This window comes from Topomyia yanbarensis, chromosome 2 (assembly GCF_030247195.1).
Source record: "Topomyia yanbarensis strain Yona2022 chromosome 2, ASM3024719v1, whole genome shotgun sequence".
NCBI classification, from domain to species: domain Eukaryota; kingdom Metazoa; phylum Arthropoda; class Insecta; order Diptera; family Culicidae; genus Topomyia; species Topomyia yanbarensis.
In genome coordinates, this window is record NC_080671.1 from 33,839,613 (window position 1) to 33,866,949 (window position 27,337).

General features: G+C 39.6%; 2 protein-coding genes and 1 long non-coding RNA gene across 3 annotated transcripts; 2 read left to right on the forward strand and 1 right to left on the reverse strand.

Annotated features, from left to right (window-relative positions):
• Nucleotides 1–3,231: 3,231 nt before the first annotated feature.
• Nucleotides 3,232–4,498, reverse strand: LOC131681395 (uncharacterized). Its single transcript, XR_009303917.1, has 3 exons — nucleotides 4,303–4,498; nucleotides 3,875–4,245; nucleotides 3,232–3,819 (listed from the first exon to the last, which is right to left on the reverse strand). It is a non-coding gene; the product is annotated as an uncharacterized LOC131681395 (long non-coding RNA).
• Nucleotides 4,499–6,151: 1,653 nt separating this feature from the next.
• LOC131682409 (ubiquitin carboxyl-terminal hydrolase 14) lies at nucleotides 6,152–25,958 on the forward strand. The gene is made up of 8 exons (XM_058963853.1): nucleotides 6,152–6,310; nucleotides 6,471–6,646; nucleotides 6,707–6,811; nucleotides 6,868–7,259; nucleotides 7,359–7,515; nucleotides 7,577–7,642; nucleotides 25,070–25,364; nucleotides 25,424–25,958. The coding sequence occupies exons 1-8, from the start codon at nucleotides 6,295–6,297 to the stop codon at nucleotides 25,756–25,758; spliced, it is 1,542 nt and encodes a 513-aa protein (XP_058819836.1). The 5' UTR covers nucleotides 6,152–6,294; the 3' UTR covers nucleotides 25,759–25,958.
• LOC131682410 (transcription factor YY2-like) lies at nucleotides 21,790–24,991 on the forward strand. Its single transcript, XM_058963854.1, has 2 exons — nucleotides 21,790–22,312; nucleotides 22,389–24,991. The coding sequence occupies exon 2, from the start codon at nucleotides 22,424–22,426 to the stop codon at nucleotides 23,660–23,662; it is 1,239 nt and encodes a 412-aa protein (XP_058819837.1). The 5' UTR covers nucleotides 21,790–22,312; nucleotides 22,389–22,423; the 3' UTR covers nucleotides 23,663–24,991.
• Nucleotides 25,959–27,337: the final 1,379 nt, after the last annotated feature.

A 27,337-nucleotide genomic window follows, 5' to 3' on the forward strand; every position in this document is an offset into this window, starting at 1 on the left:
ACCGGAAAGAACCCGAGCTAAGGACTTGCGCTACGGCAGAAGAAAAGTAAACGCGTCAATAAACGAACTTTATTGGGAAACGGTTAGATATGGAATGACATGGAATAAATTGCTTGCATCACTGTGCTTGTTAGTTTTTCTTCTCTCCTTTACGCGTGGCCGTCAGTAGAGTCAGCCCAAAGTATTCAGTGGCGGCGGGTGAAAATGTTGCCCCCACCAACAACATCGATAAAGCTGATTTTCGTGATTGCAACAATGTTTTTTTCCAACTCAGGAAACGTGAAAATAATATTAAAATTTAAAATAAAGAAATATGTTGACAGTCTGGATTTGACACTATAGGAAGGAATTGACATATCAAATTTCACGACAAATGATGCCCTATCAGAAAAAATTAGGGCATGTTTTCTCGGTTTTCCCGAAGGGTTATTTTTATTTGACATAAACACCATCCATTGCATATAGTTTTTTTTTCATTTTGGGTGTTATCTTGAAAGGCCAGATGTAAACAACCGCAGTTTTCCAATGTATGGTTGCCAAGTTTACGTAAGATTTATTTTAAAAAACAAAAAAAAATCGTTTTTACGTATTACAACGAATTTTTGTTTTTAAATAATGTTATATTATGTATATTGGATCTAAAATTTATCGAATGGAACGGAAAACTATATATATATATATATATATATATATATATATATATATATATATATATATATATATATATATATATATATATATATATATATATATATATATATATATATATATATATATATATATATATATATATATATATATATATATATATATATATATATATATATATATATATATATATATATAATTATATATATATATATATATATATATATATATATATATATATATATATATATATATATATATATATATATATATATATATATATATATATATATATATATATATATATATATATATATATATACATATATATATATATATATATATACATATATATATATATATATATATATATATATATATATATATATATATATATATATATATATATATATATATATATATATATATATATATATATATATATGACCCAATTTGTCTAGATTAGGAAACTCAACTAATAACGCTGCGTAATCAGGAGATAGCCAGAACCACGGCGAGAAAATTCGACTAAAACACACATTGCGCAACTAGGAGATAAATGGGGCCGTAAGAGAATAACTCGATTACGCAACGCCCAAAACCAACCATAGCAATAAATCTTTGGGTCCATGCACTAATTACGTAAGGCTTTTTTAGAACTTTTCAATCTCCCCCTCCCCCTGATAAGAGTTCGTAAGATTTTGATGAACTCCCTCTCCCCCTACGTAAGATCTTATTATGATCTTCGTAATTAAAAAAGCATATTGTTAATTCATTAAATAGAAACTTGGCGAAAACGATACTTAAAGAATTATTACAAGAAAATTAATGACAAAATTCAACTGTAATCATCAGCAGTAATTTTATTAGCATCTTAATTTTGCCCAGTAGAAATTTCAGAATAACTGCTGGGAGATATTCAGAAACGCCGATTTGGTCCTTATAGTCTGCTTCGCTATATTCGGAAATAGTTCCTTGTGATGTAAAACCTCTTCTGGTGGAAATTAATTCTGAGTTCCAACTGTGATGCTTATCGTACGCGTAGCTCCGAAGAAAATTCGTAGATGGCTATCTACGAATTTTCTTGAAGTCAAATACAGTTCACACTCTGCAAATATTCGGTCTACAAGATCTTTGACAATCGCATGACAGAACATTTTCCGGCTACCTTGCGGAAGCGAAAATTTGAAAAAGGATGTTAGCCTAATAACACGGTATCAACGCTTCCTAACTTGTAAGGCTCCATGGTGACTCCAGTTCCTGAACAGAACAATGTACCATAAAGAGTCAAGAAATTGTTGTAAATTCTCCAACACCATCGACAAATTAGTCGCTCCTCACGCAGCCAACAATCAACAATATTCCATAACTAATTTAGGAATTATATCCAGCCGGAAAATACTTTAATTCGAGGTCCGCCCTTCCTTGACCATGATGTACAATATATACTCGTTTTGTGTAATATACATGTTCATGGCAGAAATAAGAAATAGTACCCTTTTCTTATGAAAACAATATTTTCTTTATTGATTTCATTTTTCATTCTTGTTTTATGATATTACGTAAGAAAGGACAAACCCTCTCTCCCCCTTAGACAAAAATTCGTAAGATATTTTGAAACTCCCCCTCCCCCCATATTCCCTTACGTAATTAGTGTATGGCCCCTTTTCACTATTAACTTCCGCCAGAATCAAGGCATAGCAATAAAAACCCTTCATGATAAGTGAGTGCTCAAATAATAAATTGTAATAAACCCTTCCGGCAAACTATCTGTAAGACCGAAGAAGCAACGAAACCTTACGCGATCAGCGAATGTCCAAGCAAAACAAAGCAATAAAATTCCTCCGCTGTCGATCGTTAAACGAAAAACGTATTACTTGAGATTAGGCACAGCCAAACGGTCCAAACCCGCGACATGATCGCACCGGCAGCATGCATCCGTTTCTTAGCATAGGGATCCACGTAACGTGCGATCGGCTTATCAACCTACGTAGGGACAGTAGAGTAGGGCTAATTAATCAAACAAAAAAAAACTATAAATACCAATTTTAATTGTAATAAAGTAACTAGTCTTACGGGAAGTTAATTAAAAGAAACTTCTGGTTAGTTCAGGCGCTGCCACTGCCTCGAAAAGTGATCGCCAAAACAGTTGGATATCGAACCAACAATACACTCAAAAAAGAAATCACGTTGATTCTATGTGAAAACATACATGAATCTCATCCACCCTACTTTTCACATAAAGGCTATCGGATGGTCCGGTAAATTGAAATCAGTTTCAATATCTGATTCATTGGGTGAAAGTTACGTGTTTTTGATATAATAAATAACAGCAATTCACGTAAATGTTACTTGAAGCCAAATATAACGACTACATGAAGCTAAACGTAGCAGTTATGTGAAATCGAACGTGACAATTATATGAAGTCTAACGAGATAATTACTTCAAGTCATACATGTAGGCATTTTCAATTAATTTTCATTATACAAAATAAAATCGGTATTCTTCAATTTCTTCCGATTTATTTAAATCTCAAATGGATATTATTAAATATAAAATATAAACATATACAGATAGCTCCTAATATATTACAGTAGTTATTTCTCAAAGCTTATGCAGGCAGAGTAAAGATGTAGTAATTTCATTTCTGTCCTATCATTTTACATTTTTGCTTGGACAATCAGCCATTTCGAGCGTCACAATATGTTAGCACACTTTTCCAAGCAGACGCGAATAAAAAATTCTGTTTGGTGATAAATATAACAATGTACATCCATGGATACTTGTTCCGATACAAGTGCGACAGTGTAACGGCTTCTCACACAAACCGGAAAGGCAGAGATCCGTAACGCCAGCAGTGCTTTATAGAAGATAACCAGCAGAAGCAACGTCTGAGTATCGGTACAAATCAGGGTATTGCGCAAACGATACATTTCCTACCACCTCCCGAGATTTATGCATCCTGTAATTTCGTGCACCAACAGAAACAATCGTGGTTATGGCCTCCCACCTTATTGTACAATCGATCCTGCTGCGATTTTCCATAGCATTCATTACAGTACGATACTCGTTGGCATAGATATGAAGTGGTCCCTTCCAGTAACTATGAAAAGCGCGGGTAGAAGGCTCGTCGGGAAATCGAAAGGAGTGTTTACGCTCGGAGTACTTTCCTGCAGGTTTAAATTAGCTACAGATTTTGTTATATACAAATCGACGAAGAATTACCTTATTCCAATTAGCAATAGCAGTAGCAGCGTAATCAACTAACCATTGAATCACTTTATAGAAGTGTTATATTTACTGCAGGATCAGCAATATTGCCGTGATATGATCACAGTCGAAATGGCGAGTGCCAAATAGTAGATTTCGTACAACAGCTTGTGGGCTGGCATGTAAACCAGATACACGTCTATGGTAGATGGAACGTTGATCGAACTGATGCTACCCATTGTACACCGTCTCCATAATGCTGTGGATAATTGGATTGAGCAATTTGATGCTGTAATGTGCTATACAATGCAGGACTCCTTTTTTCCCCGAAACCATTAGATGACCGCCTAATTTTCAACTCGCGAATCGTGGAGACGGAATATAGTCTTGAAATAACAAAAAGCATTGATAACCAGAAGCCGTAAGAACTATACCAAACTCACCTTGCATGACGATTTCGCACCGGCTAAAGGTATTCTTTGGTGGTGTTTACGGTTGGCAGACGTTCGACCTTCATTCCAAAAAGCTTTCTACTTGCTCCAGATAATATTATTGGATTATGTTGGTTGAGGTTTATTCAACCATTCATCGATTCTGACAGGTGACTGGTCGTCACAGCCATGTTTCCTCTTTTTCACTGGGAATCGACGAGAACATTTCAAATGGGCCGATAAACAAAACGTAAACAATTCCGGTTAATACTTACTTCAAATGGACACTAACAAAGCTTTATACATACCTTAAATAAGCCGATTCTGAAACCTGGCTGTTGGGGAAATAATGGATTATCGAAAAGGCACATAAGCAAAATAACTTGTTTTGCTTATGTTCCCTTTCACTTCCCCTCAAAAATTAACGGCTCATAAACACCAAACAACAAAACGGAAAAATTTGTTTATGGGCCCTTTTCTTAATGAAAAAGACTATACTTGAAAAGGGAACAAAAACATCGCAACACCAAGAAAGGGATCAAAATAAACGTCACATAATCATTTGCTGTAAACAAAAGGGCTCACCCGCACGCACTATAAGCTAACGTCTCGCCGAAAAGGGATTATGGGAGAGGGCACAAAACCAGTGTGATGTTTCAAAAGGGACCAAAACATTTATCTACAAAAAACGCTCAAAATACAATTTTGTTAATAAATCTGTTATATTATTCGGAAAAAATGGTTAATTTAACACGGCATTGAGTTGTTTGGTTCTTAAATCAAGCTCCTGTTCATAAATGGGAATATAAAATACGAGGTAATTTTTCAGACGCCATTTTCTCAACATGAGCATATTGTATATAATGCCTTATGAAATGTTGACGTCGGAATGTCCTCTGCTTCACCATGACCACCAACTCACAACATCGTAAACTAGCGTTGATTTTTGAAAAGGACTAATAACCATATCGACTAAACTCTTCGAGAGGAATAACGGGAGATAGATTTATTTAAGTTAGGATTTTGTTAATTTTTTTTGCATGGGTTTCTTTTTATGCAATGTGTATTGTCGGATGAAAATGATGAGTTTAATTTGTATTTATATACCAATTCGTCGTGCTCGTGTATTTTTCTGCATTTACGAAAACCAACACACATCACGCAAATATAAAACAAACAATTCATTAGAAAATTCAATAAATTTGGAATAAGTTATTCAGCGACAAAGTTTTCAGCCATTTTGCCTTTTTTCACACAGGAAATTCACATGAGCTGCGTTTCAGCGATTATCTTCGAATCACATAAACTTGATATGTAAATCAGATAGCTTCTATAGGATTGTCAAATGCCGTTTATAGGAATCACGTAATGTATGTTTAGAAACAGAAAATAATCATTTAAGTGAAAATTCCCGTAAAATTAAAGTGGTTTATTTTTTGAGTGAGAATTGAAACTATCCATCATCTCACCAGACCCGGAGAAATTGAAGTAAACCCCAGAGATCGCTCCCATAAATCGGAGTCTCCGGGTAAAACTCGGAAGGGAGGCGACCCTAACAAAATCAATTTAAAACTATACTGATGTTTTAAGGGTTGAAGTTATATATTGCTATCTTTAGAAAGATGAGCTCTATAGGTTTATGTAATAAAACAACCTTAATTCTTCATTTAAAGACCCAATTATTTCTATACATTTAAACTGAAAGAATTTTATTTATTATTTTTATTTTTCTGTGTCGATGGATGATACAAAATTTTATTTTACCCGTGTAATACGAAAACATCGCATCATCGCAAAAACATCGTGTGTTCCCGCTTGAATAAAAAACGCATTCATTTTGCGGCTGTCACGGCATCTATCAAAATATTTCAACTGAAAGACCGTCATTATTCGCAACTCATCTATCCGTTTTTGATTGTTTCGTGTGCTATTGCTGTATTTTAGTGAAATCTAGGAGAATTTCAAGCTTTCTGTTTTGCAACTAACATATTCCTCTGCGTAACAATGCCTTGCTACACAGGTAAGTTTTTCGTAATGAAGTATTTAGCGAAAAATTGTTTTTTATATATGATAATATCTATTATATTATCACTATGATCAACTTTAGCTAGGTTAGAATAGTTAGTACCTTTATACAAACTAAACTACTCCTGTGCCGTTTTCGTTTATTTTCATTCCAGTGAAAGTCAAGTGGGGAAAAGAAACCTTTTCGAACGTCGAGGTCAACACGGACGAGGAACCAATGCTTTTCAAGGCGCAGCTTTACGCGTTAACGGGAGTACAGCCAGAGAGGCAGAAGGTTCTCTGTAAAGGAATCAGTCTAAAGGATGACGAGTGGAATATGTCTATCAAAAATGTATGAAATGACCAATGTACTCTATCCCGCATCAAAAACAGCAAAAATTTATTTTTCTAGAGCGCTGTTCTATTGCTGCTTGGAACAAGAGAGGAGGTTCCTCAGGAACCAGTGGAAAAGCCCAAATTTATTGAAGATATGAACGAAAGTGAACTGGCTTCTGCTGTGAGTATAGTTGTCATGAACTGTATTATTTTTTACTCTATTCTAAACTCTTTCAGTTGGAGTTGCCAGCCGGATTGACAAATCTGGGTAATACATGTTACATGAATGCCACACTTCAATGTCTCAAATCGGTCCGTGAACTACGTACCGCTTTGAAAGATTTCAAGGAGACATCGAGTGGTTCTACGGGGCTGACAGATCTTGCATCGCCTGGCGCCATTACACTTTCTATGCGGAACCTTTTCGAAGATATGGAAAGAAGTGATACTGTTACACCAGTGTTGTTTCTACAGAGACTGCATATCGCATTTCCGAATTTTGCCCAAACTGGCGAGAATGGAACTTATCGGCAGCAGGACGCAAACGAGTGTTGGTCTGAGCTGCTGAAAATGCTCCAGCAGAAGTTACCACCGACGAAAGGAGACTGTGATCAAGTTGGCAAACATAGGTACGACGATGGGAAGTTTACTCTTATTTATCTAAACCTCAGATGATGCATTTACGATATAACTAGCTGAACAATTGTAACATCGTTAACTTATTTCAGTTCTTTTATTGATCAATGGTTCGGAGGCACTTTTGATGTTCAGATGAAATGTACCGAAGCGGACGAAGAACCTGTTAGCAAATCCAAGGAAAATTTTCTGCAGTTGAGTTGTTTTATCTCTACCGAAGTCAAGTATATGCATTCGGGAATAAGATTGGTAAGTAAGACTTAGTTTTAGTCGAATCTACCGAAAATAATGTGCCCATTTTGCCCTACAGAGACTGAAGGAGCAACTTACAAAAAGATCCCCTACGTTAGAACGCGATGCAGTGTACACTAAAACGGTAAGTAAATACACCTCTTCTGAACGATAACTGATAGCGTTTTCGTTTTTACACCATACTACGTCGGCGTAGCATAAAAAAGGGATTACAACAACTAATAGCGTTTTTGTTCTTTCTTGGTGCTACACCAGTGTAGTGCAAAAAAGAAATATACACCCAAGTTTGAAAGAGTGTAGCACCAACTACACCGGTGTAGTCCACTGTCAAAAACGAAAATGCCATTCATTTGAATGATTATAGCATTGGTGTAGTGCAATTTTAAAAACGAAAATGCAATTACAAAATTGCATTAGTTTGAAATTAAACCGATGACTAATTTTTGCTCAGGTGTAATACCCAAGATAAACAAAGCTACTTGATCCAATACTAACCATTAATGGCATACCTTAGCTGCATTTGAAAACATTGACCATTCCATCTTTAGTTTGTTTAGTAATACTGACTCTGACAACCCCAATTATCAACAAAACTCATATAGATGATTAGCTTATCATAATTAAACATCATACTGATATATTGCCCTTATCAGACAAATTGCATAAAATTTAACAATTTTTAACTAATGGGGTAGTCGCTGCTACACATTAGACCTCACTGAGTGTTGTGACTAAACAATGCACTAGATTTGTGGTATTGAGATTCTCCCCCTGTTAGTATTAAAACATGTAACTTCCATGACCTAAAATAAACACATGTGACAGGTTACCGTACGTTTTAAAACTACAAATCACATTCAAACTTGGGCGTCATCAGTCTATTTCTTTTTTTATTTTGCACTACATCGGTCGAACACCAATTACTAACGAATATTCTATAATATTCATATGTTGCGGAATCGTTTCAACATATAAACTAGCGTGTTTTTATACATTCCATATCAACTTTTGAATAGGGCTAATAAGATTTGTAAACAAACTTTTATTTTGTTGATTTCTCTTAATTTGTTATAATTTCAACACAGAAAACATTTGAAATTGAATCTACCAAGGGTAAAGATGTTGATTCATGTGTAGTTTTCATGAAATTCAACTCGGCAGCGTAATAATGAGCGAAATAAGTTTGTTTACAAAAATCTCATTAGCCCTTTTGAAGAATTAATATTGCATTCATGTTGAATTAAAGATTTTTTCCCCAAAAAAAAAAATTTAAAGGTTCAACAATATCAACCGAGCTTAAATGCTTTGATTTTACAATAATTGCGGGTAAATTTGAATGATAGTGTATTTTCACTTACTTCAATATCAAAAGCTCTTGTTCCACTTCTATATAGAACAATCTATGAATGAGTTTATATGCTTGTGGTGTGCACTTTTATCGTGATCCGGCAAACTGTTAATGTGGTAGTAGTTCGAAGTAAATACATCCGATAATGTGAGCTGGTTAGCCTCGCGCGACTGCACACTTTTAATCACATCTAAAAATCGTGATTTAGTGCGTGACTGCTTCTGCACTTGGAACCTGTCGATTGATAAACATACGTGCAAAATCAAAACATGTGGCCATATTGAATTAATTGTCATCTTCAGGCGCCATGTTTATTTCGAACAAGAATAATTCGAGCGAAGCTTTTCCTGAAGAGAGGCAAGCTTTGTCTCTTTCGGCTTGGCAAAATTGTGCAATGTCAGATATGTCGTCGAACACCAATTTGAATTATTTCATAGTCAACGTATAAGGGCTTCCATGTAGTACGTTACCATTTACTAGCTTTAGAATTTAAGAAAATCTACCTTTTTACGTGTCAGTAGCAGGAGTCCGTACGAGTACCGTGAAATTTATTCTAACGTTCATTATCTCTGAATTTCCAATGCGACAAATCAAGTATTTATTAAAGGTACTTGTCTTGTTACCTTAAGATTTTCAAAAATTGATATTTACACATTACTTTTGAGATTTGCCACTGTAGTGGATAAGTGTAGTGAAAGAATCATCTGATTCCTCCTTCGTTATACACTTCTATATCCCCTACGGCTATCACGTACGTTATCGAACGTTCACGATTATTACTGTAGTTATTGTTATTAAGCTGAACAATAGTTTTTCATGTTGTGGGAGGAAGCATGCATAAAATTAACGCTCTTTACCGAGCTGTTCGAAATATTCGGATACTCTTTTTACCTGTTAAAATATGGCTGTTATATATTTAATTCTACAATATATTTTCTAGAGAACAGTTATAGCATATGTTTGGAATCACATCTTTGATTTTTACTAACCTCAAATGTATTTCGTTACCATAAAAACGGGTGTACATACTCTGTCGGAATTCTTCTAAATTTTGTATGGATAACTGTTAGGAACTTGTTGAAATTAGTCATTTTTTATCATTTTGTTTAAAGAGCAGAAATGATGGTGGTGGGTAACGTGAGAGACATAGCCGCAATAAAGCAGAATACACTTATGTTTTCTTTCTAACTTGTTCTTTTTTTCAAAATCGAAAAAAAAGTATATCGCGTTTAGCGTTCTGGAATATGCAAGCACTTTAAAACAATGAATATTTCCTTCAGAATGATAGTACCTACTTTAATAGTACTATTATTAACAACAAAAAATGGGTACAAAACATCATCAAAAAACAACAGTCCATCCTAATTTTTTATTTCTTAATTATTTCGAATTTCTGCGATATTAAAGACGCTCATTCGTAATCTCGTGAAATCGTAGAAATTTTGATTTACAATTAGCAAATTATTAAGGTTGTGTACAGGACACGACCACGGTGACAAAAAACAGCCCCTTTTTAATCGTTTAATTCGATTGATCAACTTCTGTGGTATTAAGAGATTACAATTTTAATAATGTTGCAGTACATATCGAATGAGTATGATTTCGTCTAGCATATTATGCAAGAAATAGGCAGTCAGGCTCTCATTTACCCCAACGAAACTCACAAGCAACACACACACGTCGCACCGTGCAGTGTTGAACTCAATCCAAACCCACACTGCCTGCCCACATTGCAAATCATGGCGTGTATATGACCCGAATCTATTTCCAGCAACCTCAAAAACATCGAAATTTGACATGCATATTAGTCTTCATCACAGAAAGTGAATTAATCAATTTTTCTTCAATTTGGTAAAATGCAACCAAAATTTCCAAAATATTTACAATCGTTTTAGTTACATGATAATTTGTATTTGTATTTGTTTAATTGGTTTTTTAACCATTAGGTTATTCGCCCGTAATTACATGATAATTTTTGGGTAACAGTTTCTATGATTTAAACATCTGGCAGAATGACTGGTTTGTATTTTTATCCGGAAGCTGTCTGCCAGATAAATCTGACGTAATGGTAGTGTTGCGTGTTCATTCAAAGTCTCTAATCCCACAGCAGGGCCCCACACGGTCCAACTGCGTCAATGTCATCACTACCGAAACTCCATACTACACGCTATCGATTTTCGGCATCAACTAGCACACAGTTAAACCGTGTACAACTTGCATTTCCCTGCTGTGTGCACAGTTTACGGTGCCACCTCATGGTGTGACCCAAAAGCTGCATGTACACGAACGATTATACCATCCAGATGATATTGCTCGTTTGGCACACGAGCGACGAATAATTGAAACATACACCAGCCCTGTCAGATGATTTTATGAGATATCGGTTTCACTATAAATGAAAAATAGGTTTTAATCGGTATTAAGATAATATCTGTTATCTGCAAGTTATTGATGGTGAGCTATACGTTAGTTTGATTATGTAAAAGAAACTAGCAGCTCAATCGAGTTTGCAATTAGTTATTACATTTGAGCTGGAGTTGATAGTTACCAGACATACCTCTGATGTAATTTCCGGATGTTTTAATTGAGAAAGGTATGGGCTCTTTCAGGAATCAGAATATATTGGCTTAAATGGCACGTTCCCCGTATGTAGTCGTCAGTATATCTGGCAACTTTGACGTACACGCGATACTTCTTTTTGTAAACTGCCAGTAGTTGATTGAGTTACTTAGGTGCGTGTGTGCAAATACCAACGTTGTCGAAATCCCATAGCATCTACCGCTTATTGTACCGTCCGGACAATACAGGTGTTGGGACGACTTACTTGGGGTTTCGTTCCTGCCGTAACTGCCATTAAAAACACCACTCCCTGCTGCACGAGCCAGCACCGTCGAACATACAATCTACTCCTGTCATGGCAGCAAGTCAGCCTATTCCCTCGACGTCCGCCATCGTTTTCCCTTCCAGCTCGGTGAATCCGAACACTTGGCAGTCAGTCCAGGCTAAACACAGTTCAGTTTTGCTGTAAACGATTAGACTCCTCGTCGTAGATCAGAATGGCAAGGAAATACCCTTACGTGCGCTCCTAGATTCATGATCCATGTCCAACTTAATTACCAACAAGTTTGCGAATTCCCTAAATCTTCGTCGCACCAAGGTGAAGAATGCGGTAGCTGATATGGATGAATCCACCAAGCAGACCAAGTGCCCATTGACTGCTAGGATCAAGTCGAAGTGGACACCGTACTCCACCAAGCTTGAGTTCTTGATTCTCAAGAGACCGACGATCAATCTTCCGACCGTTCCGCGTGCCAAAAGCGTACCAAAAGCTGCATCCTGGCAGCAAGCGTTCCATAGGAGAGGGATTATCGATGCTTATAGAAACAGTGTTTGGATGGACTGAGCGTTGCAGAAGTTCTGGAAGCTGGATGCTGTTCAGCCGTGTTCTATGAATTCCGTAGAAGAAAAACAGTGTGAAGAATTCGGTCGTTATCTCGTTCGTTTGCCACTCCCCGTGATCGGCTAATCAACCTTGGCGAATCCAGAGCCATCGCCGAACGTCGTTTCCAGAGCCTTGAGAAGCGGCTAGAGCGTGATCCACCCACCAAGGACGCATACTGTAAATTCATGGACGAATTCGCACGGATGGCGCACATGAAGAAGCTCATCGATCCAACAGACGGTGTGAACCTGCACTGCTACCTCCCGCACCATCCTGTGTTCAAGGAATCCAGCACAACCACGAAGATCCGAGTTGTTTTCGACGCGTCGTGTAAAACGGCCTCAGGATTTTCCGTCAACGATAAGCAGCTCGTTGGACCTTTCGTCCAAGAGGATCTGCTATCGATCGTTATGACGTTTCGCACATCCTCCTACAAGTTGCACAGGACGAAGGCGACCGCCGACCAGTACCCCGCCTTCGTAGATCCTGTGGTGAAGCAGGATTCCGTCGATGACTTTTTGTTGGGAGCTGACGATATCCAATCCGCCTTCGCCAAGAAGTTTCCGCCATGCTTGCGTTAGCTGGCCTTCCGTTAAAGAAGTGGGCAACCAATTCTTCCGGAGTCCTTGTGGAAATTCCGCATGAAGATCTCGCTCTACTGCCACTGCATGATCTCCACGATTAACAATCCGTATCCACCCTAGGACTCGTGTGGGTGCCTAAGTCCGCAACCACGCGCTTCAAGGTCCTGTTGTCTTTACCACCACCCATCCAAAAGGAAGGTCATGCCCTACATTACGCAGATCTTCGACCCACTGGCCCAACAATCACTTTAGCGAATCTGTTCATGCAGCACTTGTGGACATTGAACACCGACGCAGGAGATTCCTACGAGTGGGATAGTCCACTACCTCCGTATCTCCGCGGCGAATGGAAGAAGTTTTTCGGTATGCTAGACACAATCTCCACATTCTGTATTCCAAGATTCGGGTCAAGACAGAATTAATTCAGCTCCACTTTTCTCCGATGCCTCTGAGAGGGCATATGGCACATGCTGCTACGTCCTGTCTGAATCCACCACGTCGAAATCCAAGCTCGCTCCGTTAGCCACCCGCCAATCGACTGCTCGCCTAGAGTTGTGTGCCGCCGTGTTGTCGACCAACTTGTACGAGAAGATGATGAAGTCCATCAAGACATCGTGCGAAGCTCTCTTCTGGGTTGATTCGACAATAGTATTGGCTGTAATCGTGTCCGTCCCAATGGAAACAATGAATAAGAAGATTAGGATGAAGCAAAAATAAGAAGTTAAAGCATCCGTGCTACTTCAAGGTGACCGGAATGTTGAGGAGTGAAGTGCCTAGAGCTATAGTTGTTAATCTAAATCTAAATGAATTATTTAAGCCTATAGACAAATTGAGCTAAAGCAGAATGAATTGAAACCTCAGTATTGAAATGTTGAAATGTTCATCTATTAAAACTTTTGACCCATTTCAGTACTGAAGAATTTTGATTGTGTTATGTCAATGTCACTGTGGTCCTAATGTTTTTTTCCGAAATTTTAAAACGAGGTTCCTAGCTTGAAAGATTAGTCGTTAGTCGCGATAAAAGAGGAAAATGTAGACAATCTACAAAAATATAAAATATAGAATCAAATCGCTTGTGAGCATTCTACATTCGATCCGATTTACGGACGCTGCAGTTTTCCGATCTTTTTACACACACACACAATTATAGCACTTGTTTACCAAATTCAGATATACTTAAAAAAATCTTACATCAGACCTTGGTTGTATGGTATAAAAGTTGTTCAATATCCGGTTCGATGTTCGCCAATTTTAAGAATGACAAAAATTCCGTGATAATAGAACTCCATTCTGCAATGCCCGTTTTAATAAAGAGCGAAAAATTGACATCAAATTTGGGGACAATCTACTAGGTAGGTATGTTGTTAGCATTGAATGGTGCATTGCATGAAGTAATCGAATAGAACGACAATTATTTGCGTAGTTACGTATGTTTAAATGGGTATTTATTTGTATTTTTGGAATAAATTCGACAAAATTAGAAGTGAATTAATGACCAACAGTAGTAAGATATACACATCATTCGTAACCCAACTTTGTACCGGGAAACAAGTGCTTTTTGTTCTCTCCGGTGTGGTTTAGTTTTTTCGGTAGTACGAAGGTGCTTGCTGTGGCAGAGGCTGCAGTAAAGCATTAGTAATAAACAGTCCCGCGAGTGATAATTATTACCTGCGATATCGGTGCAGTGAAGTTACTAAACAGTTTTCTTGCCTGAAAGACGGCTTTGTTTAGACGAGCTATATCAGCTCTATTGTGTGAAGGTCACGCGGGTGACGGATAAAACAAACGAAGGATCAATTCACCTACCAGCTCGTCAGGAACCAACTGGTGAAGTGTTTTGTTTTTTACTTTTCTTATCGATTTTTTTTCTTTTTATTGCTTTTGATTTTTTATTTTGATTTAAGTTAAACAGTGCGGTCGAGCGTGTTGCTCCCGCAACAAAATGGAACAAGCAGAAGGATCGCCCTCCGAAGACGAATATTATGGGGAAGAAGAACATATATCTGATACTGAGACAGATAATGTTATGGTCGATCCACTTCCCCCCAATGTCTCACAGCCCCCCCGAGTCAAGGTTTACCAGGATGGATCCGCTGGTCCTTGGGTGGTATACTTTCGGCCCAAAAATAAACCGTTAAACAGCATAACTGTTGCACGGGAGCTGACAAAACGTTACTCGGCCGTAACCGAGATTAAAAAGGTTCAGTCAGATAAACTGCGCGTAGTCGTTACTGACTTGAAACAGGCCAATGATATCGTTAGCAATAGCCTCTTTACGCTGGAGTATCGCGTCTACATCCCTTCTCGTGATGTGGAGATCGACGGTGTGGTAAGTGATGCGGGTCTAACTGTCGATGATCTGATGAATGATGGGGCTGGCCGCTTTAAGGACCCTAACCTTCAATCAGTTAAGATTTTGGAGTGCAAGCAATTGCACTCAAAGTCCATCGAAGATGGTAATTACTATCCATCAGACTCGTTTCGCGTAACCTTCGCCGGATCTGCACTTCCGAGCTACGTTGAAGTGGGAGGAGCTCGTCTACCTGTACGCCTGTTTGTACCGCGGGTCATGAATTGTTCCAATTGCAAGCAGCTAGGTCACACGGCCACCTACTGTAGCAACAAGCAACGGTGCGGTAAATGTGGGGAACGCCATGCGGATGATACTTGCAGTAGGCCCGCTGAGAAGTGTGTTTACTGTGGGGAGAATCCGCATGCACTTTTGACATGCCCAACGTACAAACTTCGCGCGGATAAACTGAAGCGATCCGCCAAAGATCGCTCCAGACGCTCTTACGCAGAAATGCTTAAAAGAGCTGTTCCACTTATCTCCGAAAACCCATTCGCTCTCTTGCCAACTGACGATAACGCCTCTAACGACCCTTGCGAGGGGCATTCTTTGGCTCCGCTTGGAAACTCTAGGAAAAGACCTAATCAAAACTCACCTGAACTTCCTCGTAAGGGTCCTAGGTTGTCCCAAACAAGGGTACAAAATAAAAATAATTCATCAACTGGAAGTGCTGGTACAAATCCGAAGATAATACCTCCTGGTTTTGGGAAATTGAGATACAACCAGGAGTTCCCAGCACTCCCCGAGGCACCAAAAATCCCAAGTGCTCCAATTTTACAGTCAGAAACTCACCCTAAAACGGGATTCCTTAAATTTTCTGACATTGTGGACTGGATATTCACAGCTTTCAACATTACCGATCCTATGAAAAGCTTGCTGGTTGCTATTCTACCAACTGTAAGAACATTTTTAAAACAGTTGACTGAACAATGGCCCCTCCTTACAGCGATCGTATCCTTCGATGGCTAACTTATTAGACGGAATCAGGGATCTGATCACTGTTTTACAGTGGAACTGCAGAAGTATTATCCCCAAAATCGATTCATTAAAAAACTTGCTAAATTACAATCATTGTGATGCATTTTCCCTATGTGAAACATGGCTAACTTCTAATATAAACCTCAACTTCCACGATTTTAACATTATCCGCTTGGATCGAGAAGACTTATATGGGGGGGTACTTTTAGGGATCAAAAAATGCTACTCCTTCAATCGAATCAACCTCCCTTCGACGCCAGGCATTGAAGTTGTCGCTTGTCAAACAACAATCAAAGGCAAAGATCTTTGCATTGCTTCTATTTACATTCCTCCTAGGGCCATGATGGGATATCGAAGATTCTCCAATGTGATTGAACACCTTCCCTCGCCCCGCCTGCTTCTTGGAGACTTTAACTCTCACGGTACGGGGTGGGGCTGTCTATACGACGATAATCGATCTTCGACAATTCAAGACCTTTGTGACAACTTCAATATGACAATTCTGAACACAGGGGAAATGACACGAATTCCTAGACCACCTGCGCAAGCAAGTGCACTGGACATATCTTTATGCTCGACATCACTACGGTTAGATTGCAAGTGGAAGGTAATATCTGATCCCCACGGTAGTGACCACTTACCAATTGTAATTGCAATCACCACTGGTTCAAGACCATCGACACCAATCAATGTTCCCTATGACCTCACACGAAACATTGATTGGAAGAGCTACGCTGCTGAGATATCCAAAACTATCGATTCAACACAGATACTTCCCCCGGAGGAAGAATATAAGTTTTTGTCCAACTCGATTCTCGATAGCGCGATTCAAACTCAGACGAAACGAGTACCCGACGTGAACACCCAAAAACGTTCTCCCAACCCGTGGTGGGACAAAGAGTGCTCAGACGTGTACGCGGAGAAAGCTGCCGCGTATAAAACCTTCCGGAACGACGGGTTAGTTGCTAGTTATCGAGTGTACGCGATATTAGAAAAGCGAATGAAAAATTTAATGAAAGCTAAGAAACGCAGTTACTGGCGCCGGTTTGTCGACGGGTTAACAAGAGAAACATCGATGAGCACTCTTTGGGGCACGGCCCGACGTATGCGAAACCGAAACAGTACTAACGAGAGCGTGGAATATTCAAACCGTTGGATATTCGATTTCGCCAAGAAAGTTTGTCCGGATTCCGCCCCGGCACAGAAAATCTACCGCGCCGCGTCGCCTTACAATACCGCGAACGAAACACCGTTTACGATGGTGGAGTTCTCACTTGCTCTCTTATCATGTAACAATAAAGCCCCGGGGCCAGATAGAATCAAATTCAACTTGTTGAAGAATCTGCCAGACTCTGCCAAAAGACGCTTGTTGAATTTATTTAATAGGTTTCTTGAGGGTAACATTGTCCCACATGACTGGAGACAGGTGAGGGTCATCGCCATCCAAAAACCAGGAAAACCAGCCTCCGACCACAATTCGTATCGTCCGATTGCAATGCTGTCCTGTATCCGGAAGTTATTCGAAAAAATGATCTTGTTTCGCCTCGATAATTGGGTCGAAACAAATGGCTTACTGTCAGATACACAATTTGGCTTCCGCAAAGGCAAAGGGACGAACGATTGCCTTGCGTTGCTCTCAACAGAAATTCAAATGGCATATGCTAACAAAGAGCAGATGGCATCAGTATTCTTGGATATTAAGGGGGCTTTCGATTCAGTTTCGATCAACATTCTTTATGAGAAGTTGCACCAGCATGGTCTTTCGCCAATTTTAAATAACTTTTTGCTAAACCTGTTGTCTGAAAAACAAATGCATTTCTCGCATGGCGATTTATCGACATCACGATTTAGCTACATGGGCCTTCCCCAGGGCTCATGTCTAAGCCCTCTCCTCTACAATTTTTACGTGAATGACATTGACGAATGTCTTGTCAATTCCTGCACGCTAAGGCAGCTTGCAGATGACGGTGTGGTCTCTATTACAGGTCCTAAAGCCGTCGACTTGCAAGGACCACTGCAAGATACCTTGGACAATTTGTCTGCTTGGGCTCTCCAGCTGGGTATCGAGTTCTCCACGGAGAAAACTGAGCTAGTCGTATTTTCTAGAAAGCGTGAACCAGCGCAACTACAGCTTCAATTAATGGATCAAACTATTGCTCAGGCTTCAACATTCAAATATCTCGGGGTATGGTTCGACTCTAAAGGTACCTGGGGATGTCACATTAGGTATCTGAAACAGAAGTGCCAACAAAGGATCAACTTTTTCCGTACAATAACTGGAACATGGTGGGGTGCCCATCCAGGAGACCTAATCAGGCTGTACCAAACAACGATATTATCAGTGTTGGAGTACGGATGTTTCTGCTTTCGCTCCGCTGCGAACATACATTTCATCAAACTGGAGCGAATCCAGTATCGTTGCTTGCGTATTGCCTTGGGTTGCATGCACTCGACCCATACGATGAGTCTCGAAGTGCTGGCGGGCGTTCTTCCTCTGAAAAATCGATTTTGGGACCTCTCATATCGATTACTCATTCGATGCGATATTCTGAACCCATTGGTGATTGCAAATTGCGAAAGGCTTGTCGAGCTTAATTCTCAGACCCGATTCATGTCCTTGTACTTCGATTACATGGCACAGAACATCAATTCATCTACGTATAACGTCAACCGTGCTCATCTCTTAGATACTTCTGATCACACTGTATTTTTCGATAAATCCATGAAGGAAGAGATTTGTGGAATTCCGGATCATATTCGCCCACAAGTGGTCCCAAATATTTTCTATAACAAATACCATCAAGTCGACTGCGCCAAAATGTTCTACACTGACGGATCAATTCTCAACGGGTCCACAGGCTTCGGTATCTTCAACGAAAATCTTGCTGCCTCATTCAAACTCAATGATCCTGCTTCAATTTACGTCGCAGAATTAGCTGCCATTCAGTATACTCTCGGGATCATTGACACCCTGCCCTCAGACCATTACTTCATCGTTTCGGATAGTCTCAGCTCCATTGAGGCCATCCGTGCGGCGAAGCCTGGAAAGCACTCACCGTATTTCCTGGGGAAAATACGGGAATATCTGAGTGCTTTATCTGAAAAATCTTACCAGATTACCTTGGTTTGGGTCCCGTCACATTGTTCTATTGCGGGCAATGAGAAGGCGGACTCTTTAGCCAAGGTGGGCGCATTAGAAGGCGACACTTACGAAAGACCAATTTGCTTCAACGAATTTTTCAGTATCTCTCGTCAGAGGACGCTCGATAGTTGGCAAACCTCATGGAGCAATGGGCATCTGGGACGGTGGCTACATTCCATTATCCCGAAGGTATCAACGAATGCTTGGTTTAAGGGGTTGGATGTGAACCGGGACTTTATTCGTACGATGTCAAGGATCATGTCCAACCATTACTCGTTTGACGCGCATCTCCGTCGTATAGGGCTTGCTGAAAGTAATCATTGTGTTTGTGAGAACGGCTACCACGACATCGAGCATGTTGTTTGGCTGTGCGCAGAGTACTGTGTTGCCAGGTCCCAACTAATAGATTCCCTTCGGGCCCGAGGTAGATCACCCTATGTGCCAGTCCGGGACGTCCTGGCAAGCCGTGACCACCCCTATATTTTTCTTATCTATATCTTTTTGAAAACCATTGATGTCCAAGCTTAATACATTTTCCCCTCTCTCATTCACAGTAGAATCTCACCAACCTATCCCTGTATCTAGAATATGGCATTGCTTCACGAGTCTTCGGTGCATACCGTTCTTGATAACCGTCTACCCAGAACATCATGACATACCTCACATGCAGATGATATAGAGAACATCATGACAGTATCAGAGTGCCAATAATTATCCGAAATATCGACCCTCCCCTCGCCCCTGCGATTACAGGCTGGAAACTACAACACTACAACAAAGTGTGCATATCCGCCACAATGATCAATCAGCAAACGACGATGTCAATTACACAATATGTATCCCACTTCCTACCTTTTCCTTTACTTACATAAGAGGGGAGCAAGCCGCCCCTAAATACGGCTTTCCTTTCCCCCACTAACATGTGACATGTAATTAAAAAAAATGAATTATCGGCCTCGTTAAGCTAAAGCATTTGGGCCTAAATAAACGTATTTAAGATAAAAAAAAAGATAAGATATACACATCATTCAGCTTGTGTTAGATCTTTTTTAATATCCAGAGCTGGTACGTGTATCATAACACCTAATATCGTGACGTGTAACATAGCCAGTGCTGCCAAATTTCAAAATCAATTACGTATTTCTGCTTGAATTTACTGAAATACCAACATTCAGATTCACTGCCTCCCTCATTCATTAACTTTCAAACTGAACTTTCATTCAGTATCGAATGCTTGATTGCAGAGGAAATATAAATTCCTTCATCAACCAGAGCATTCATTTCTCGACAAACACATGATTAGGGTTCAAAAACCAAATGTCAAAATTCACTTTGCAGGGAAATTCCGGAGAAACCTTTATTACCCAAGCACGATGCATAGCAGTCAAAGAAAAAAAAACTGTTCTCTTTTATTTGCTATCAACGGCTGTACTGGACGGTTAACGGTTCGGCCGGAATTTCCCCTAAAAGTGAATTTTGACAGTTGGTTTTGGAACCTGCTCGTCTATATATGGTGCACTTTTGCTCAAAAATCCCTCTCATAGCTAGCATAGAAACAAAATTCTGAAACCGAACGTATCCGAACCTGAATTCGCTGTGTCGAGAGAACGTATGACGAGGGAAACGAACCAAACATTTCATTCATCGCGACGGGTATGAATTGAATTTCGTTTCTCTTTCGAGTTCATGCAGGGATGTCAATTTTTTAAGCTCTGTACATAGCACCGAAAAACGAATGGCTCGACAAGTTTTGTTAGAGTACTGATTACTAGAATGCCAACGGTAATTTTTTGACTCTAATTGCAATTGTGTAGTTACTACAGTCGTGATTCGCTGGTTGGACACTTTTTAACTGAACCACTTTTTAGTAGGACCTCCGCTAGTTGGACCATTGTCCAACTAAAAAGCATCTGAATGCCAAAATCTCGTGTCAAATTCACTTTGACAATCAAACTGACAATAATTAGAGATGTGAGCGGATAGGTTTTCGGTTCAACTAGCGAATCAAATTCGTTAGTTGGACAGAGGTGTGGCCCAACCAGCGAATCAGATTGGCGTCCGACTATTCTACTACCTCGGATTCTTGAAATCATTCATACTTCTGTCTGATGTAAGCTTTATCATTTAGCTGGTTATAATTGCAAACTGAGAAATAACAAAACTTGGCAGAATATTATTTATAATCCAGTCAAGCCGCAATGTCAAACAAATGGCTTTTGTGGCCAAAGGGGAGGGTGATAAGGTAAAAATGAAAGATAATTTCCGTTGTGCATTTTAAACGTCAGATAGCTCGCGCCTAATTTTCTCAGTGTGATGTATTTCAGAAATATTTCAAAAACTTTTGAAATATTTTTCGTTCGACCGGTACCGAGTGAAAGAGAGAGTGAGTGGACAAAACAGAGCAAAGGCTGCTGGAAGCTTTTTCGAACATTAGTAAGCACAGAGCAGCTCATGGACAAGACCTGCACGAACGAACTCGATCGCAAAAGAGAAGAGACAACGACGACGACGGCAGACATCTTTGTTTCTTGCGGACGAGTTTCATTTCAAATTATTGCATTTTTGCACCCTCGCGAAAGTGTTTTACAGTGCAAAAGTGCGCTCAGTGGGTGGTTTACAGGGGCTGAAGCCGATAGCATTGAATTTTGAAAGTGGCAAGAGGCGTAAAAAGAGAAAATAAATAGTGTAGAAAAGTGTAAATTTCGTTCGAGTGTATTGAAGCAGAAAGTAGACTATAGGGTAGCTGCCTTAGCGCAGCGGGTGAAACGAGAGAGCAAGCGGCGGAAATTTTTGCAGGTTTCTGCCTCGAAAAGGTTTGTACGTATGCGTCTTCATACGTGAGCTAGAAGAAGAGAGGCAGTAGCAAACATCAACAAAAGCAGGCTAGGCAGTGAGAGCGAATCAACAAAGGGAAGCGCAGGGAGCGCAGCAGCTGCCGCTTCAAATTCGGGTGAGGAACCTTATAATAAAACGTTTCCACGCACATATAGACAATATTTCATGAAGCTGTATTTTTTTTCACTTAGACGGAGCTGGAAACAAACTGGGTTGAAAGCGAGAAATGTCCTCCCATCAGGATATAATGTGCGAAGTGGAGATAGCTGATTCCAACATAGTTGAGGTTGTGGACGATGGTCATTTCGGAACGGAGATTGGTTACGAGCAGTACGAGGTTGGAGTTGGTGATGACCAGTATGAGGAAGTCACTTGTGAGACGGAAGATTCTCAGGGACTGATGATGCATCACATGGATGATGACGAGGAAATTCTACACCAAGAAGCCGACATACAAGCTCACGAAGAGGTGCTAGATTCCTCCGGCGATCCGATGTGTGTTTATGGAGACATTAATTTGGAAAATGAAATCTATATTGAGTCGACACCTGGCCCTAGTTCAAGAAAACGAAAGTCAGGAATGAAACAGCCTCGCATAGTCAATCGGATTCGGACTAACGATATTCACAATTTGACTGCTGTTGAAACATTGGATGTTAATCAAAAGCCTCGGCGTTGGGAACAAAAGCAAGTACAAATCAAAACCATGGAGGGTGAGTTCAGCGTTACGATGTGGGCCTCTGGAACAGATGACGACGATGGCTCAAATCCAGAACCTGACCCAGACTACACAGAGTACATGACTGGTAAAAAGATTACTCAGGATTGCGTGCCAGGCATTGATCTGTCGGATCCCAAACAACTAGCAGAATTTGCAAGACCTTTTCATAAAACTAAACTCAACAAATTGTTTAATGCCTCAACATCAGCGGGAATGTCTTCGAAATCAGGTGCCACCGGGGGAGAATCGTCCGACAGAAACATTGCGTGTCCCCATAAAGGATGCAACAAAATGTTTCGGGACAACTCCGCAATGCGAAAGCATCTTCACACCCACGGACCTCGAGTGCACGTTTGTGCCGAATGTGGAAAGTCGTTTGTCGAAAGTTCGAAACTTAAGCGTCACCAGCTGGTTCACACTGGCGAAAAACCATTCCAGTGTACTTTTGAAGGTTGCGGAAAACGTTTCTCGCTAGATTTCAACCTCCGAACCCATGTAAGGATACATACCGGTGATCGACCCTACGTTTGTCCCTTTGACGGTTGCAACAAAAAGTTCGCTCAATCTACTAATCTCAAGTCTCACATCCTGACACATGCTAAGGCTAAACGAAACAACAGTGGCAGTGGTGGAGGGGGGAGTCGAAACAATAACGTTATGACAATTCTTCCTCCACAATCGTTCGTGAAAATGGAAACAGTCGAAATTGATAACGATTCGCAGTACATAGTTTACACCGATTAGGATTCCGGCTCAGTGTAGTTGATCAGATTTTACAGAACACATCTCAGGAGGAGAACGATAATGAGTAGGCCGAACCGGTGCGCGAGTGAGTAAGCGCAACGGTCTATTTGTAAATTCAAAAAAAAAAAACCAATCCCCCCATCAGGGATTCAGACAAGTCTTAATTTTTTCTTTCGTTTTGCAATGGTAAAATGAGCAACATGAAGTAGAACTAAACAGCTAGAGGAAACTGTTGCACAGTTCGAAGCAGGAATTACGAATGAATGTATAGAAACTTTCTATTCTATTTTAATTTTATTCACTGTAAATAGCTTGAAAAGTCACCTCTAAAGTTGGTTGTATTTTAAAAACGTTTCTTGCAGTTTTTTTTTTCTAATGGTCTCCCAACTTATCTTGATTTAGAGATAGCTTTGCATTAGCGATTAGTCTTTATTTTTTTATATATCAACATCGATTGATAGCGGAAGCCTGGCTAGGAGAGGAAGTAGACAAAGAATTAAGAGAATACGAGAAATAAATATCTGTCTATTATATTTTTAAAATAACACAAAACAAGGAAAACAACCTCTAGTAGTGTATAATAAATTTTCGCGAATTGGAAGAATGAGTCAACATTTGTATTTTATGAGTGACCGCAACGTGAATTGGGTGTGCAGTTCCAGCGGGAAAAGACAGGTACATTTCAGAGCAACTTAGCAAAAAGCATAACAAATGTACCCTTTGAATGAAAAACACAGAAAAGTATCTTCATTCTTTTCGGCATGAAACTGCTTTAAAACATGCAGGCATATTTCTGGTCAGTTTCTTACTTTAATATAAAACAGGATAACAGAAGGTGACAAATGTTATACTTTTTCTTATGTTGTGCATTCTTGAACTTGTTCTTTAACTCTGCAATCTGAGAATCACAATCGCCGAGGTCAACATAACGTGTTTTGTTGCAAAGTTACGTGTCATGCTATCCAACATTGTGAGCGTGAATGCAGTTTACGTAAGCTAAGGATTAGTACGGAACGGTGAAGCATGATGATACAAAAGTGAGTGAAAGCGAATGTCGTGATTATTAGTCTGTAAGGATTATTTCTACTCTTAATTAAGGTGGTTTATTTTTAACAATAAAAAAATTGAGGAACAACAATAATATCTGCAAACAAAAAAACAATTGATTTATTATTAATTGTAAACAGGAAAGAAAAACTAAGTAAACTGATGCAAAACCGGTTAATAAACATTAGCGGTATGAATTAAACGATCCTTACACAATTGTAGTTACAACAACGTTTAAGGATAATATGAAAAAATGTGGAAAAATAAACAAAAATGCCAAAATGTGACGTTTTTATTCAAACTTTTCTGTAAGTCCCAAAAAATAATCACTCAATAAACAAAAACAAATCTTCTTTTCAGTCCCTTATAAGTCGTCTGCCGGCATATTTGACCGTTCAGTTCGTTCGGTTCCAGTATAAGGGCAAGGAAGGAATAAACGCTAAAGTTCTGAAGGACATCAAATTTCCGATTGAGTTTGATGCATTCGAACTGTGCACACCGGAGCTTCAGACCAAACTGTCGCCGGTGCGAGCTAAATTCAAGGAAATTGAAGACGCAGAATTGGAGCGCAATCTCAAGGGAAAGAACAAAAGTAAGGCGGAACTTGAAAGCGAAAAGCCGAAAACAACTCCAAAGCCGTACTGTTTTGAAGATGGTAAGCAATCGATAGTTCCGTTACTGTTCAATCACACATTTTTTTCTGTTCTGTTGCAGATTTGGGAAGTAACAACAGCGGATACTATACACTGCAGGCCGTGCTGACTCACCAGGGCCGGTCTAGTTCTTCCGGTCATTATGTGGGTTGGGTCCGCCAGAAAGGAGACCAGTGGATCAAGTTCGATGATGACTATGTTTCCCCCGTCGACACGGATGCAATTTTGAAACTGTCCGGTGGAGGCGATTGGCACTGCGCTTATGTATTAGTTTATGGACCTAAGATACTGGAACTACCAGCGGACGAGGAAAAGACTGTTACCGACGCTGCTGGCGGAGATGGTAACCCGACGACAACGGATACAGCGTCCAGCGAGAAAATGACTGTCGATTAAACTATTCCACAATCCGGATATTAGTTTTGTTGGGAGTGAGTGGAATGGTTTCGTATTCCGCGTTATTCTGTAACTTCATATTTCCATTTGGATTTCTGCCACGACTGCATATTCGGGAAAAATGACAAGTTAATCGGTCGATAGATAGCGCTGAGATGAACACCTTTTTTGAAATAAAATGAAGACATTTGTTTATTTAATTTATAATTTATTAGTACTAATATAACGTACGATTCAGCCAGTTCGAAGCTAGCGTATCCAGGAACGATCACTTATCAAGTATCTTTTAGCGTAATTGGTCCAGTTTTTCCGCTAATCACTTCTTGTACCTGTTCAACTCATTTCAGTTGAGGCAACCATATTCAAATAGACGTTCGGCATATCGACGACATGACTAGCTTCCCCCAGATTAATCTCTGCTGTACGTAGGATATGTGGTTCTCTGTAATTACGCGCCTGAAAGTAGAAGTATATCTGGTATAGTAAAACTACTTTAATTCCAATTCTTACATGGGATCCATACAATAGGTGTCAGCTCATTTGTCATGAGGCCGTTTGGTATAAAAGTCATTTGGCGTAATGGTTATTTAACAGTAGTTACTTGGCATATAGGCATGAGAAGGAAAGTGATGTGGTGTTGTCTGTATTTTTATTTATAGCGCAAACCTGTGCAGTCCCTATTCTGACGAGAGTTGTTTACGCCAGCGTGACATTAATCGTTTGTTCACAATTTGTAAGTGTCATTCTAACTGAGCGCAAACCACAACGGCCTCTTTCTCGTCTGAGCCATAGTTCTGCAGGTCGTTTCAAGAGCCAGTGACTCAGACATGCCCTCTGTGTCAGTCTTCTTTCTACTTCTGCCGCAGTCAGACGTACAATCGAGCCAAGTGAACAACAGGACTCTCGATCTAGTGTGCATTGTCTCGAGAACAAAGGAAATATCGGATTATTCTTGTCATCATGAGTAAAGTTGACGAAAAAGCTCTACTCCGACCCAACGCTGTGGTCGTTGACTTTAAATTTTGTTTAAAACGACCGAGTTTTAGTGAAGTGGAATACCTTCTGAAGGTAAAAATGCAACTTAGGCTTGCGGAAGTCTTGTACCTTCAGTATCATCTTCGCAATGTAGCGTTAATATCATTCAACCCGTTAGCACAAGCCGAGCGTTTCGTTTTGAAGAACAACTTAAAACACGTGGTTGAAAGTGACAACGTTGGAATTAAGATTCCCGTATATATTGAGAATGATTATATAGATGTAAGGTTATATGACCTATCACTTCGTACCCCTCCTGAGCCAATTGCAAAATGCATGTAGCAATACGGAGAAGTAGAATCCGTTACACCTGATACTTGGTGAAACTTCTTTCCGGGTACTCCTAACGGCGTTTTTGTAGTGAGGATGCGGGTTGAAAGGCCTATTCCCTCCTACTCGGCAATAAAACTTAAAACTCACGGAACTACAATTATGCAAACTACGCTATGCACCCATGGGGGGCAAACTCCTACGTGCAAGTATTGTAATCAGACAGCTCATCATGGACAACCTTGCGCGGAAGATGCAGAGGAAAATGCAACTC

Coding starts and splice junctions, on each gene's coding strand:
- LOC131682409 (XM_058963853.1), top strand. Junction 6,647..6,706: donor GGAATATGTCTATCAAAAAT/GTATGAAATGAC, acceptor TTATTTTTCTAG/AGCGCTGTTCTATTGCTGCT. Junction 6,812..6,867: donor AAAGTGAACTGGCTTCTGCT/GTGAGTATAGTT, acceptor AAACTCTTTCAG/TTGGAGTTGCCAGCCGGATT.
- LOC131682410 (XM_058963854.1), top strand. CDS start 22,424: ATGTCCTCCCATCAGGATATAATGTGCGAAGTGGAGATAGCTGATTCC.